General features: G+C 42.9%; 1 protein-coding gene across 1 annotated transcript in view; it reads right to left on the bottom strand.

Moving 5' to 3' along the window:
• The window catches only part of TMTC4 (transmembrane O-mannosyltransferase targeting cadherins 4), a 78,114-nt gene that overhangs the window by 49,544 nt on the left and 13,406 nt on the right, over positions 1-15,164 (bottom strand). The window contains exons 3-5 of the mRNA XM_049867233.1: positions 13,186-13,301; positions 10,910-11,126; positions 5,524-5,611 (exon numbers count right to left, since the gene is read on the bottom strand). Coding sequence (XP_049723190.1) covers positions 5,524-5,611; positions 10,910-11,126; positions 13,186-13,301 — 421 coding nt within the window. The remainder of the gene's footprint in view (positions 1-5,523; positions 5,612-10,909; positions 11,127-13,185; positions 13,302-15,164) is intronic.

Here is a 15,164-nt window from a genome sequence, read left to right on the forward strand (position 1 = left end):
GTTTGGGGACTATGACCGCCGGGATTCCTCTAGTCTCAGTCAGACCATTAAGTATGATCTTTTTGTGAAAATTTGGGGTCTGCATCCCACTGATCTCCTGCTCCCTCAGGGGTTCTCTGTTGTGCTCCCTGTCAGGGCAATCATCGGTTGTGGCCGGGCACCATCTAGTTCTTCTGGTCTCAGGATGATGTAAGTCTCTAGTTCATGCGGCCCTTTCTGTCTCTTGGGCTCATAGTTATTGTGTGACCTTGGTGTTCTTCATTCTCCTTTGCTCCAGGTGGGTTGAGATCAATTGATGCATCTTAGATGGCCGCTTGTTAGCATTCAAGACCCCAGACGCCACATTTCAAAGTGGGATGCAGAATGTTTTCATAATAGAATTATTTTGCCAATTGACTTAGAAGTCCCCTTAAGCCATAGTCCCCAAACCTCCGCCCTTGCTCCGCTGACCTTTGAAGCATTCAGTTTATCCCGGAAACTTCTTTGCTTTTGGTCCAGTCCAGTTGAGCTGACCTTCCGTGTATTGAGTATTGTCCTTCCCTTCACCTAAAGTAGTTCTTTTCTACTAACTAATCAGTAAATAACCCTATCCCACCCTCCCTCCCTCCCCTCCTTGTAACCACTAAAGTATGTGCTCTTCTCAGTTTATACTATTTCTCAAGATCTTATAATAGTGGTCTTATACAATATTTGTCCTTTTGCCTCTTACTCATTTCGCTCAGCATAATGCCTTCCAGGTTCCTCCATGTTATGAAATGTTTCACAGATTCATCACTGTTCTTTATCGATGCATAGTATTCCATTGTGTGAATATACCACAATTTATTTAACCATTCATCTGTTGATGGACACCTTGGTTGCTTCCAGCTTTTTGCTATTGTAAACAGAGCTGCAATAAACATGGCTGTGCATATATCTGTTCGTGTGAAGGCTCTTATTTCTCTAGGGTTTATTCTGAGGAGTGGGATTTCTGGGTTGTATGGTAGGTCTATTTCTAACTTTTTAAGAAAACGCCAGATAGATTTCCAAAGTGGTTGTACCATTTTACATTCCCACCAGCAGTGTATAAGAGTTCCAATCTCTCCGCAGCCTCTCCAACATTTATTATTTTGTGTTTTTTGGATTAATGCCACCCTTGTTGGAGTGAGATGGAACCTCATCGTAGTTTTAATTTGATCGAGAGCATTTTCTCATGTATCTGTTAGCTGCCTGAATATCTTCTTTAGTGAAGTGCGTGTTCATATCCTTTGCCTACTTCTTGATTGGGTTGTTTGTCTTTTTGTGGTGCTGACAGTCTTTTAAGACCTCAGACACTACTCACCAAAGTAGAATGCAGAAGATTTTCTTTATAAACTATGCTATGTCAATTGAGCTAGATGTTCCCTGAGACCATGGTCCCATAGCCCTTAGCCCAGCAATCCAGTCCCTCAGGGGGCAAGAACTACTTAAATTGAGAATATTTTAAAATTAATAAAATGATACTTCATAAAGCTCCTTTGGGAAACTTTAGAGTGGTCTTTGAGAAGATCTAATGGATGTAATTTTTTATTTTCTTCATTAAAAAATATGACTATTGATACATTTTTATCCTATGAGGCTGTAAATTCAGATTTAATTGCCAACTTAAGAACACAAAATACCATTATTCTGCAATGTACACAAGGGTGAGGCAGTAAGTGGACCCCTCCCCACTCCCACCCCATAACTGGTTCACAGTCTTACGGAACAGCTACGTGATAGTGCTGGACCCACTATGTGGCTGGGGCAGGTGCAATGCTCCCCATATATCTGGGAGCTGAGGGTCTCTAGTTTAACGATCATCACTGGTTGGGCCATTGTACCCCAGGAAAGGTCAGACATGCCTTACCACTAACCTAACTTTCAGTCTCAGGAAGAAAAACTACCACCACTATTCGCTGTATTTGAAACTGGTTATTCTGCCGTCCCCAAATCCTGTGCTGAGTCAGAAAACCGAAGAGCCACCGGGGGAAAAAAAAATGGTGGTCTTATCTTGGTAATGAGAAGAAAATAATGCTAATAAAGGCAGGAGGGGACGAGGGTGTGACACAGTTCTAAGTGGGCAGAGGCACAATCTGGAGCTACTGGGTTCACATCCTCCAGCCTGTCTCCTATCTCAGGGGAGTTATAAGTTCCAGAGAAGCCACCCCATTCCACCTCTGACAGCAACAGAAGGCTGGTCAGGCCACAAATACAGTTTGTGATCCTACCTACATGTTTTGCAAGGAAAAAAAAAAAAAAGTTATCCATAGCTCTTTGTGTGTGTGGTAAATACATTAACAAAACATATAGCAAAACATCTGCTGATTCAACAATTTTTACATGAATAATTCAGTCATATTAATTACGTTCATCATGCTATACAACCATCACCACTCTCCTTTTCCAGATTGTTCCGCACCGTTAACAGGAGCTCGGTACCCCCTAAGCCATGACTTCCCCTCTCCCTTCCCTCCCATACCTGGTACCACTAATAAACTTTGGTCTCTATGTTGTTGTTGCTGTCACTTTTAGCGGCTGTTGAGTCAATTCCAACTCATGGCGACCCCATGTGTGCAGAGTAGAACTCCTCCACATGGCTTTCAAGGTGGTGATTTTCCGGAAGCAGACTGCCAGGCCTGTCTGCCAAGGGGCTTCTGGTGAGTTTCAACCACCAACCCTCTGGCTAGTAGTTGAGTGCTTAACCATTTGCGACCCAGGGATACATCTGCCTGTTTCATATAAGTGAGATCACACAGTATCCGTCTTTTTGTGACTTTTTTCACTCAGCATAATGTTTTTCAAAGTTTATCTATGTTGGAGCATGAATCAGGAATTCATTTCTCTAAACGGCTGACTGATATTCCATTGCGTGTATATAAAGCATTTTGTTTATCCAGTCACCTGTTGTTGGACATTTTGGTCGGCTATGTGAATGAACACTGGTGTACAAGTTTCTGTTTGCATTCCTGCTTTCATTTCTTCTGGGCATATACCTAGGGTTGGGACTGCTGGGTCATGTGGTAGTTCTATAGCTCTTTTTAAAAACACCTACTGGGAATTAAATAATTCAGACCTAATTTCTTTGTTCTGTGTCTGCTAGGGGGTTCCCACTAATTTGTAAGAAATTAAAAATCTACAGGAGAAAAATCTGGACTGTGTGTCATTTTCATGTAAGCTAGCATTTCTTAAAAAGGGCCTTGTTTTAGAATGTTGGGGGGAATGGTCTGTCTCTAAGCCTCCCATCCAGGCTGCCTAAGTACAGGCCTTAGGCCCAGAACGTTCTCTGATAAGGAGGCTGGGAACTGGGTCTCTTTCTCTCTCCCAGCTTCTTCCCCGTATCAGAGATGCTTTCCCCCCTGTTCTGGACACACAGTGACTTTCTCTGTCTTCTGCACATGTGGGGGGGGCACCATATGGCACCTGGCCAACCCCACTTCAGTATCTGTTCCCAGCAGGGAGGGAATGGTGTCTCCGGTACCGTGGCCCAGATGGCTGAATGTAGAACATTGTCCCTACAGTGGCCACATGCGGGATAGCCTGCTGGCCGTGGGAGACGCACTAGTGAAGCTGGCCTAGAGATGTCTCTTCTCTGTGTGAGTAAAGCGTTTCCCACACACTGACAGAGTGTGTGCGTGGTCTCCTGCTGGTGACTGTGAACTCTGCCTCAACACAGAAACCCTTCAGACTCCTTCAGGGCAAAGAGTAAAGGAAGTAGTTCCATCAACATTTATTTTTTAGACTGACAGTCCCGGGGCTTATAAAACCAATCCCCAACCAAACCTGTTGCTGTAGAGTGGATTCTGACTTCTAGTGACCCTATAGGACAGAGTAGAACCACCCCCTAGTGTTTTCAAGGAGCGGATGGTGGATTCGAAGTGCCGACCTTTTGGTTGGTGTCATAGCTCGCCACAGCTCCCAACCACTGGGCCACCAGGGCTCAGGGGAGTTACAGGGATGGAGAAAAAAGGGAATGGATGCTGTTTGGCCCTCTAAATGCCTGGGTCTCAAACCCACAGAGACATAAGGGAGAGGCCTAAGGGGTAGCACCATGTGGGCAATGGCTCAGACGTGAGGGCAGGTGGGGGAGAGGGGAGGAAGCAAGAATCTTTCAATTATTCTTATTTTAGAAAAGGTAACTTTTTACAAAAATTGGGGATGAGTTCACAAGCGTCCACTTTATTGTCTGACTGTTTATCTATCATCTATAGTCTTTTGTATAGAATGTTTTATAATTTATTCCAGGTGCCCATTCTAACGTTTTAAGTTTTGCATGCTTAATTTCTAAATTGTATTATTACAAATTCCCTACTAAAATGATTAAATGACTAAATTTTCATTTGTTTTACGTAAGGCTGGAAGGAAAACAAACTCTAAAGTATGTAATCCAGCTGTTTTAGAATACAATGTTTCAAAGATTAAAAAAATAAGTTACAAAAATCTGTTGATTATGAATCTGGCAACTCCCCTGGCTATTTAAAAAACTTTTTTTTTTTTTTTTAAATAAAACACATAGACAAAAGAGGAGATATTGATTTATGAGCCCCTAAATCCCCATCACAACTTAAATAATTACCAACTCACGGCTAGCCTTGTTTGATCTGTACTCTGACACAATTTCTGCCCCCTCTCAGGTTATTTTGAAGCAAACCCCAGACATCATACATTGGATCCATACACATTCAGTGTGTCTCCAAAAGAAATGGATTATTCCAAACATAAGTGTGATGTCATTATCACATCTAAAATTTTAACAATTCATTAATAGGTGTAGTATACCTCCTGGGTTTTTTTTTTTTTTTGTAAACAGATATATATACGTGTGTGTGTACATATATACGTACATATATGTATAAAATTTGCCATTTCAACCACTTTTACAGGTACAGTTCAGTGACATTACCTGCTGGCTACTTTTAGTTATTGTTTTGCTATGCTTGGCTCATTGGGTCCTAGGACTACAGAGAAGCAGAGCAGTACAACGCATTAGACGTTGGCCTTGAGGTCAGCTGGACAGACTTCAATGTGAACCCAGTTTGCCATAAATAGCTGTGTGACCTTCACAAAGGTACTTAATTCTGAGTCCTGACATCAACGAAAAAATGAAAACCTCATAGTCCAGGTACATGTTCACAGACAGCTAGAGATTTTAGTCATTTTCTGTATTTTTTCTCTAAGAGGCTTTAATAAAAAAAATACTTGCCAAAAGTTCTTTTCCTACAATTTTGTCCAAACTCAAACAGCAAAAGTCAATCACATGTGCTTCAGTACCAAGAGCAGAAGTATCTCAGCAGCCAGTAGGACCCTGCCCATGTGAAGACGGCCGTTAGAACTTCGTACTATTAAAAAAGCAGTGAAGTAAACACATGTATCTAAAGACCGTTTATACCTTCCAACCCACGTTCCCTCAAAGTGACTGTGGTAGAAATGCATGTAAACTGGTCATTTCACATCTGTTAACACATTGCTCAACGGGGCAAAAACACGAAGAAGATGCAGACCGAAGACGCCAAACATAATGCTTACTTTCTCTGAATGCCTTACAGTAGCCAAGGAAAGACAGCAAAAAGAAGAGGGCACACAGGAGATCCGCACGGCCAACAACACCAGCGACCTTCAAAGAAGAAGAAGGAGAAAAAAGATTTACCGAAATAACTTTTTAAACAAATTCTAAGCTTTGAAAACACACACACACACACACAAATATGCCTTAGAAATATAAAACAAAAAACTTAGCAGGCTCTATCACCTACTAAAATAATCTGGACAACTGGGCAACAAACCTATGATTTACTTGTTTCTGAGAGAAAACTGGATTGGTTTGAACCTACTGAGAGGAAAGTCTGTGAGCACTACATATGCGGCAAAAGCTATGTCATTTAACACCCTCCACCCAGGGTGGCCTGGTGGTGCAGTAGTTAAGCATTTGACTGCTAATCAAAAGGTCAGCAGTTCGAATCCACCAGCTGCTCCTTGGAAACCCTATGGGGCAGTTCTACTCTGTCCTATAGGGTCAAAACTGACTTGACAGCAACGGGTTTTTTTTTGTTCTTGTCGTTTACCCAGGAGCTCTAGAAACTGAGCCCTCTGATGTCCCCAAAGCAAATTTTCAACTGGAAAATGTTATAAGCTCAAAGGGCATGATATTTAAAAAATAAAATTTGACTGGAAACACAAAGGACATCAAGATGGTGCTGAAAAGTGCAGATACTTGGGAAATGAGTGTTAAAAATCATCGGGCAGACACAAAGACTCAAGAATCAATGTTCAAAGTTGCCTCTGCCATCTTTTCCTCTCTTTAGACCAAAACTGATTAAGTGGGTTAACCTAGAAAGCAGAAGGCTTCATAAGTTATTAGCAAGTAAGAAAACAGAATGAGATTTCTAGAATTGGCAAGTAACCTATTTCCTTCCCCCAATTTTCCACACCTGTTGACTGTCCTCCCCTTCTTTACCTTCCTGATAATGAAGCAATCTAAAATTTGTGTTTATTAGAAGGACCCCAGAGGTTATGGTCCCCAGACCCTCTGTTAGCCTAAGACTGGAGCCATTCCCAAAGTCAACCCTTCAGACAGGGATTGGACTGGACTATAAGATAGAAAATGATACTGGTGAGGAGTGAGCTTCTTGGCTCAAGCAGACATGTTAGATTATGGGTGCAGCTCCTGTCTGGAAGGGAGATGAGAAGGCAGAGGGGGACAGAAGCTGACTGAATGGGCAGGGAAATACAGGGTGAAGAGAAGGAGTATGCTGTCTCATTAGGGGGAGAGCAACTAGGAGTATATAGCAAGGTGTATATAAATTTTTGTATGAGAGACTGACTTGACTTGTAAACTTTCACTTGTAACCAAAAACCAAACCCAGTGCCGTCGAGTCGATTCCGACTCATAGCGACCCTATAGGGCAGAGTAGAACTGCCCCACAGAGTTTCCAAAGATCATCTGACGGGTTCAAACTGCCAACCCTTTGGTTAGCAGCTGTAGCACTTAACCACTATGCCACCAGTGTTTCCAAAGTTTCACTTAAAGCACAATAAAAATTAAATTTTTTTTTAATTTCTTTAAGGCTGATTATTTCAATAATTGTTTTCCAAATGTTTCACAGCAATGAAAAACACAGAATTCCACTTGAGAATCCATTTTTTTCAGAGGATAGACAAATGACATGTGAGATTCAGAATAAAGGACTATTTCATGAGTGGAGATAAGAGAATATATGAACATGAGCATTTTCACTGGAAATGATGAATTCATACATTCTTACTACGCTTCCAAGATTTCCAGAGTGCTTGTAAAATCAATACTTAAAAATATGCCTTTTAGGAGCAGTTTCCTTTTACACAGAGTCCTGGGAACCCTGAAAGTCTTGGACAAACCCAGATGGCTGGTAACCCTAGAAGAACGGTAAATTTGTGTTCTTATTTGCAATGGACACAAATATTTTCAGTGTTAATGTTGAGGAGTTGTAAGGACACAAAACACATAAATGCCAATATAAAGTTAGAGAAATTGATGTTAATTAAACCTGGATGGGTCTGTATTGTCACTAAAACAAATGAGCAAAAAACAGTTGGCCACTGAGTCGAACCCTATTCCACTACTTGCTCATTTACTACAAATCCCCATTCTCCTCGCCCCAGAACAGATCAATGTTCAGTGTGGCTACGCTGTGCTACAGGAGGGCTGTTACTCAAGTCGCTGGCCCAGCTGACATCCCAGAACACAAGGCTGCCTAACTGGAAGAGCCAGGAAACCTCTGAGCGTTCCAGCCTGCTGTTTCCTTGGGTTGTACTGGTTTTTAAAGCTGGGTTAAATGCAGAATGGGAGATAACAAGGGGTTGCAGATTAGAGGAAACTGAATACTATTTGCCAGAACAATGAGAGGTAAACATACAAATATCTGTGCCTAAAACTAAACCCAACTCATAGCAACCCTATAGAACAGAGAACTGCCCCCTAGGGTTTCCAAGAAGCTGCTGGTGGATTTGAACTGCTAACATTTCAGTTAGCAGCCAAGCTCTTAAATGTATCGCCACGAGGGCTCCGTTTTTGCCTTAACCAGTTGCTGTCGAGTTGATTCCGACACATAGGAACCCTATAGGACAGAGTAGAACTGTCCCATAGGGTTTCCAAGGAGCACCTGGTGGATTTGAACAGCCGGCCTTTTGGTTAGCAGCCATATCTCTTAACCACTGTGCAACCAGGGCTCCAACACCTTTGCCCTAGGAATGTTAATTTTTAATTTCCTAAAATATTTCTTGCAATTTGGGTTTGACTAGCTTTCACGGATGGGGGTAGGTGGGTAAGAAGAAGAGATTTTCAAATATTTCCTTCTGTCTTGTAACTAGATTCCCTTGGCTTCCTTTTAAATATATGGAACATAGAACTTTGGATTTAACATATTCCCAGATTACATTCATCTGGTGTGTGTGTATGTATGTAAGCACATGCAGTTATACTTGCTGGCATTTGAAACGTCTATAAACCAACTTCTCAATACTTAAAATCAGAATTTTAGAAAACTTTTCATTTTGTCTTTAAGGCCACACTAAATTAGACAAGGATCAAAATAGTGAACCAGTACTTTTCCCAGGAATTCTCACATTTATGATCAACGCTTAGACTATTTTGGGTTCCACCAAACATCTCATGGTGTGGCAAAGAATACTGAATATACCATGGACTGCCAGAAGAACAAACAAATCTGTCTTGGAAGTACAGCCAGAACGCTCATTAGAAGCAAAGATGGCAAGACTTTATCTCATATACTCCAGTCCCTGGAGAAGGACATCATGCTTGGTGGAGCAGAGGGTCATTGGAAAAGAGGAAGACCCTCAATGAGATGGACTGACACATTGGCTGCAACAACGACTGTGAGAATGGCGTATGACTGGGCAATGTTTTGTTCTGTTGTACATAGGGTCGGTATGAGTCAGAACTGACTCGCCAGGACCTGATAACAACAACAACGAACATCTAGACCATAAGAGAACTCACGCTGAAACACATTCTAATTTACTCACAGTCATATAGAAACAGAGAGCTTATAGCTAACTTTTTAAAAGCAGTTTCCAGCCGTCAACCTCTTAAATCCTCTGAATTTGCTGAGTAAAAAGTTATAAGAAAAAAATAGTTTTAAAGAATTAAGGCATTAGGAGCACGTGGTGATAACAACTCCACAATATTCCTGATCCCGAAGAACAGAGTTTAATAAGATCAGATGCGAAAAACAGGAATTCTGCTCAATGCTTTGAAAACTCACTTCAAGATGCTCGATATTATAACTGGTTAAATGTAGGTATTTCAATACATATTAAATGCAGAAGTCTAGTGTAAGAGAAATAATAAAATACAACTCACGGAAATAATGACTAAAATCAAATCTTTTACCTCAGCATTGTGACTTACATTTTCAAAGGGTTATCAGGTGCGGGGGGGCGGGGGGTGGGTGCTGGAAGGCCTACAAATGTCTAGTTAAATCCCAGCACAGTTTGTACCAAAAGATGCTCGATATTGTAACTGGTTAAATGTAGGTATTTCAATACATATTAAATGCAGAAGTCTAGTGTAAGAGAAATAATAAAATACAACTCACGGAAATAATGACTAAAATCAAATCTTTTACCTCAGCATTGTGACTTACATTTTCAAAGGGTTATCAGGTGCGGGGCGGCGGGGGGTGGGTGCTGGAAGGCCTACAAATGTCTAGTTAAATCCCAGCACAGTTTGTACCAAAGATATACTCAGCACCAGCTCGATGGAATACAGACGCAGCCGACAGCACAGCAGATTAGGCACCTGTCAGGAGCTGCCCGATCCCCTGGGCCAAGTCTACCAAGAGGAAGAGAATAATAATCTCTACACTCCTCGTTCACATGGGTGGGGCCTGAAGTACAGGCCAAGAGGACAAAGAAGAAGGGGAAGGCAGAGAGATTCCCTCAGCAGGACACAAGGATCCTCTCTCCAGTTCACCTGAGAGTATGCCAGCCGCCCCTGGGAGGGGGAGAATTTAAGTTCTCATCCCTATATTCCCTACTATGTCACTGACCTTAGATAAGACCCTTATTTACCGCCCCACCCCCAGCCACTTCTGCATCTGTAAAATGGAGGTGGTTATACTTACTATCTGATCTCAGAGAGTTCTGGTGACAATCAAGTAAGTAGGAACAAGTGTTTTGTACATCATAAAGCTCTCAGCTACCGTAGGACAACTGCATCAGACCCTTCACTGCAGAAAGGCTCTTAGCCTCTGGCCATTAGATCCCTAAGCCAGGTAACGTTCAACATTCATCCTTCATAGTCGATGTAGTTATATAAGCTAAACAGAAAGTCCCAACAGAGGCGAAGCTGTTGTTATCAACCATCAAGGCAGCCGATTCGGGCAACCCCATGCACAATGGAACAAAAAGCTGCCCCATCCTGCACCACCCTCACTATCAGTTGTAGATAGAACTGTTGTGATCCACAGGGTTTTCACTAGCCGATTTTCAGGAGCAGATCACCAGGCCTTTCCTTCTAGTCTGTCTGAGTCTGCAAGCTCCGCTGAAACCTGTTCAGCATCATAGCAGCATGCAAACCTCCAGTGTGAGGTAGGTGGTAGCTCTGGATGAGGCGCACTGGTTGGAAACTGAACCTGGGTCTCCCGCATGGGAGGTGAGGATTCTGCCATTGAACCACCATTGCTCTCAACAGAGCTGATGTCACACTGTCATTATAAAGTCTTCACGTATATGGCATACTGCATTTTTTCATAAGAGACACTGTCAACCTACAAATGTTTCAATAATTCCAGGGCATAGCAGAGTAACTTTATACAGCTCTTGGTCAAGACGTGTACTTAAAGGAAGCTTGCTTTACGAAAGCAAGGTGATGCATGGACAAGTTCTCATTTCTTATGTGACTATAGATACTCACACACTCGGTGTGCACAGGATGTACGGCAAACAGTAGCGCAGCTAGCAGGGATGCTCGGGGGGCCAGGTTTAACCTCCGTCCTTTACTGGTGTATTGCAGGCCACCGAACAACACGGAGAAGACATCCACCATGAGGACAGAAACGCCACCATGCAGAAGGATGTTGACCACGTGAAAACCCACTGGGTGGAAGCCTCCTGACAAATAGTAGTTAATTCTGTAGTAAACAAAGAAAGTCCACGTTAGATGCATAGGAACACCCATGATAAAACTGCAACGATCTGCAGGGAAAGGTCTGGAGTGAAAAATGTTAAAAGAGGCAAAAGACTTGGTGCGAGGTTGATAAAAATAGCATCAAGATAAATAACGCCTGTCAAGCTAAGAGGGTTGAAGAAAAGGTATGAACATAATTAACTGCACAGTGAAAAGTGGAAGAAAAGGGTATCTCAAAGGGGAGCGGGACAGTGTCTTAGTTATCCAGTGTTGCTATAACAGAAATACCACAAGTGGATGGCTTTAGCAAAGAAATTTATCCTCTCACAGCCTAAGAAGCTAAAAGTCCACATTCAGGGCACTAGCTCCAGGAAGGCTTTCTTTCTCTGTTGGCTCTGGGGGAAGACCCTTGTCATCAATCTTCCCTTGGTCTGGGAGCTTCTCCTCACAGGAACCCTGGGTCCAAAAGATACGCTCTGCTTCTGGCACTGCTTTCTTGGTGGCATGAAGTCTCCTTGTCTCTCTGCTCACTTCTCTCTTTTATATCTCAAAAGAGATTGACTCAAGATACAACCTAATCTTGTAGATTGAGTCCTGTCTCATTAACATAACTGCCTGTAATCCTGCCTCATTAACATCACAGAGACAGGATTTACCACACATAGGAAAATCCATCAGATGACAAAATGGTGGACAATCACACAATACTGGGAATCATAGTCTAGCCAAGGTGACACATGTTTTGGGGGGACACAAATCAATCCATAACAGACAGACAATACTTGGAGAGGGAAAGTGAAAGGAAAGCTAGACATTAAGTGCCAAAAAACAAGAACAAAAAAAAGGAAAGATGGTATTCCAAGAAGATATACCCCACATTACTCATGGCTATCCGCGAAGAGCAAGAGTTAAGATAGTTGTGTAACTTGCTTATCCAAATAAATAAATAAAAAGTGCTCCTTTACAGTATGTCAACCAGCCTAAAACAAACAAAAAATCCAAACCTGTTGTAATTGAGACGATTCCCACTCACAGTGACCTATAGGACAGTGTAGAACTGCCCCATAGGATTTCCAAGTAGCGCCTGGTGGATTTGAACTGCCGACCTTTTGGTTAGCAGCTGAGCTCTTAACCACTGATCCACCAGGGTTTCCAACCAGCGTAAAGCCCCGTGAAATACCTTCTCATTGTCAGGGATTCTTATTTCTGAATGCTTTTCAGTGGCTAATGGTTCCAGTTCATCACTTGCATGTTTCTCTGAGAGATCTCTACGTGGATATCTAAATGCACTCAAGAAATAGCTATGAATAGGAACTTTCTTGAGATGAATAAATTTATTGAATGCACATAGGTCCCTGATTAACGGGAGAGGGTTGTTTTTGGTTTCCTTTTAGTTTTGCATATTGGCTTGGTAACAGTAGGAAGATTTACATCCTACATTTTCAAGTTAATTTTCCTCAAGCACAGTCTCTCAACTTTAACCCCATCGCAGTGGAATCAATTCTGACTCATAGCAACAGTATAGTACGGAGTAGAACAGCGACATAGGGTTTCCAAGGCTGTAATCTTTATGGAAGCAGACTGCCACATCTTTGTCCAGTGGAGTGGTTCATGGATTTAAATCACCAACCTTTCAGTTAGCAGCTGAGTGCCTAACCACTGTGCCACCAGGGCTCCTTTTCTCTCAATATTGCAGTGACCTAATTCCTAATAATTGGAGTTAGCATGTACTTCTAAGAGACCTATATATGGGCAGGCTATAATTTCATAGGAATCATTGATGTGAATCACCAACAGTAGTAGGGACCTTTTAATACACAAGTAGTCTTGGGGCAGAGTCCCTGGGTGGTGACCAAAAGGTTAGAGGTTCAAATGCACTCAATCACCTCAAAAGAAAGGCCTGGCCATCTACTTGTGAAAATTCCATCACTGAAAACCCTATGGAGCACAGCTCTGCTCTGACACACATGGGTCACCATGAGTCAGAACTGACGCGACGGCAGCTGGTTTCTTGGCTAGTCTTGGGGTGACCCTCCCGTACAGCTCACGCTGCCATCCCTCACCTGAAAGTCAGGACAGTGAGAGGTCGGTAGGACTTGTGGCTGGTGTTGCTGCTCAGTTTACTGCCCCAGAAGTCATGATGCCACAGGTCACCAAGAGGCGTTTCTGCTTGGAGGTCCTGCGGGAACACAGCAGAAGACATTCTGGACAAAGGAAAACGAGGGGAGGGGACAGCCAAGACCATGAATTCTTAGCAACATTCTTTATTCGTAGGATAAGAAATACCCAAGTCCTAATGCCCCTTCAAGGTGCCTAAGAAACCCCATGGGGCAGTTCTCCTCTGTCCTATAGGGTCACTATGGGTCAGAATTGACTCGACAGCACCCAACAACAATGCCCCTTCATGGACCTAATATGGACCCTCCAGACACGGAAGCTATGGGGGGAAAGAAGGAAGGAAACCAAGCCAGGCCACCCTCAAGTGAGATGAGCAGGGCTCCACTCCTTCCTTCCTATGTCGCCCTGGATCCATCCTAACAGGAAGTAACACTCGAGGGCTCCTGTAGAAACAAGCCCAGCCTTCGCGTACTCTGAGAGTTTGTTGAGTACAATCTGTTGCTAGCTATTCTTCCACTCCAAACAGTGGTCCGTTCATGTTTTGTTAAAATGCATACTTAACCTCATGTTCGCGTTTATGTGTTTTGTGTCCTTCTGGCTCCTCAACATTAACACTACAAACATTTCTGTTCATGCAAGTCCTCACAGAGCTGGAGAACCAAGGGTACGTCTACAAAAGTAAACGTGTGAAATTGTCTTTGTCCTAGCGATGCTAGTTTTTAACTATCTATCAATATTTCTTGCAATTTGGGTTCGAACAATTTTCGTGAATCTGGGCTGGAGGAAGAATTTCTTGGAATGTTCCTCTTCTCTCCCAAAGCTAGAACCAAGACGATAAATTACATAATCGGGAAATCAGAGTAATTTTGCCAGAAAAGTTACTGAACTACAAGTTATAGGCCAAGAATCCTGAAAAGACAAATTAATCTAATCTGGGACAATACCAATGAACGTCTATGAATGTGAGCTGTGGTAGATGTTGTTGGCTGCTCCACAACTACTGCCAGATCTTTTCCCCAACTTCTGCCATACGGTCTGCCCCCCAGTAGATACCAGAAATGTTAGGATTTTGTTACCAACATCTCTTACAGCTCTACAGGTGAACTTATACTGCCTACTGGGCCCTGAGGAGAAGTCTGCTCAGGGAATTCTGGAAAATACTTTCCTCCATAATAATTATGCACAAAACATCCCTTTCCTTCAACTGTGGATTGTCATGTCTACATGTGATGTCTAGAACTTTGCAGTCAATCCATGACTATGATTAAGACAGGAAACAGAGGGGACCCCAAACCTGCAATGCACACAAACAAATCAAAGCAACAAAGTAACAGGAAATGGGTCAGGGTGCAGAAACAAAGTCATTCCCCAGAACAATGGGGCAGGGTATCAGAAAACAGCCCAGGAACTTTCTTAAAGTTGTCTTTCAGAAGCAGCCGGATGAAACCAGCCCCAGGGACACGCGCAGAACGTACACCTGGTGCAGTGATGGGCTGTGGCCGCAGCTGGGGAATTGAACTCGAGGAACAGGTGACTGCACAGGTGAGACACCCCATAATAAGTCATGCTATGGATCCCAGAAGCTTCCAGGACAGCAGCCATCTTAAAAACCTGCTGCACGCACACCTTAGTTAACCTATCCCTGCCCAAAACGGGCCACTTCCCGGAAAACCCCGCCTATGCTTCCGAATAAACATGAATCTCCCCGCCCACCCCCCGGCCCAAGAATTTTAAAAAACCCACGCCAGTCCCTTGTTCTGGGAGATGGCTGTAAGCGTTGCCTAGGCCCTCCTCACCTCCACTTGCAAGCCTCTTTTAATAAAGCTTTGCTCCTGTGGAAAATTCTCCGTGCCTTACCTGTTCGTTCTTGACTAGTGAGAGGCAAGCACCTTATTTAATTACAGACGTAAAGGCACCAGCAACA

This window comes from Elephas maximus, chromosome 23 (assembly GCF_024166365.1).
Source record: "Elephas maximus indicus isolate mEleMax1 chromosome 23, mEleMax1 primary haplotype, whole genome shotgun sequence".
In the NCBI taxonomy this organism is placed as follows: Eukaryota; Metazoa; Chordata; class Mammalia; order Proboscidea; family Elephantidae; genus Elephas; species Elephas maximus.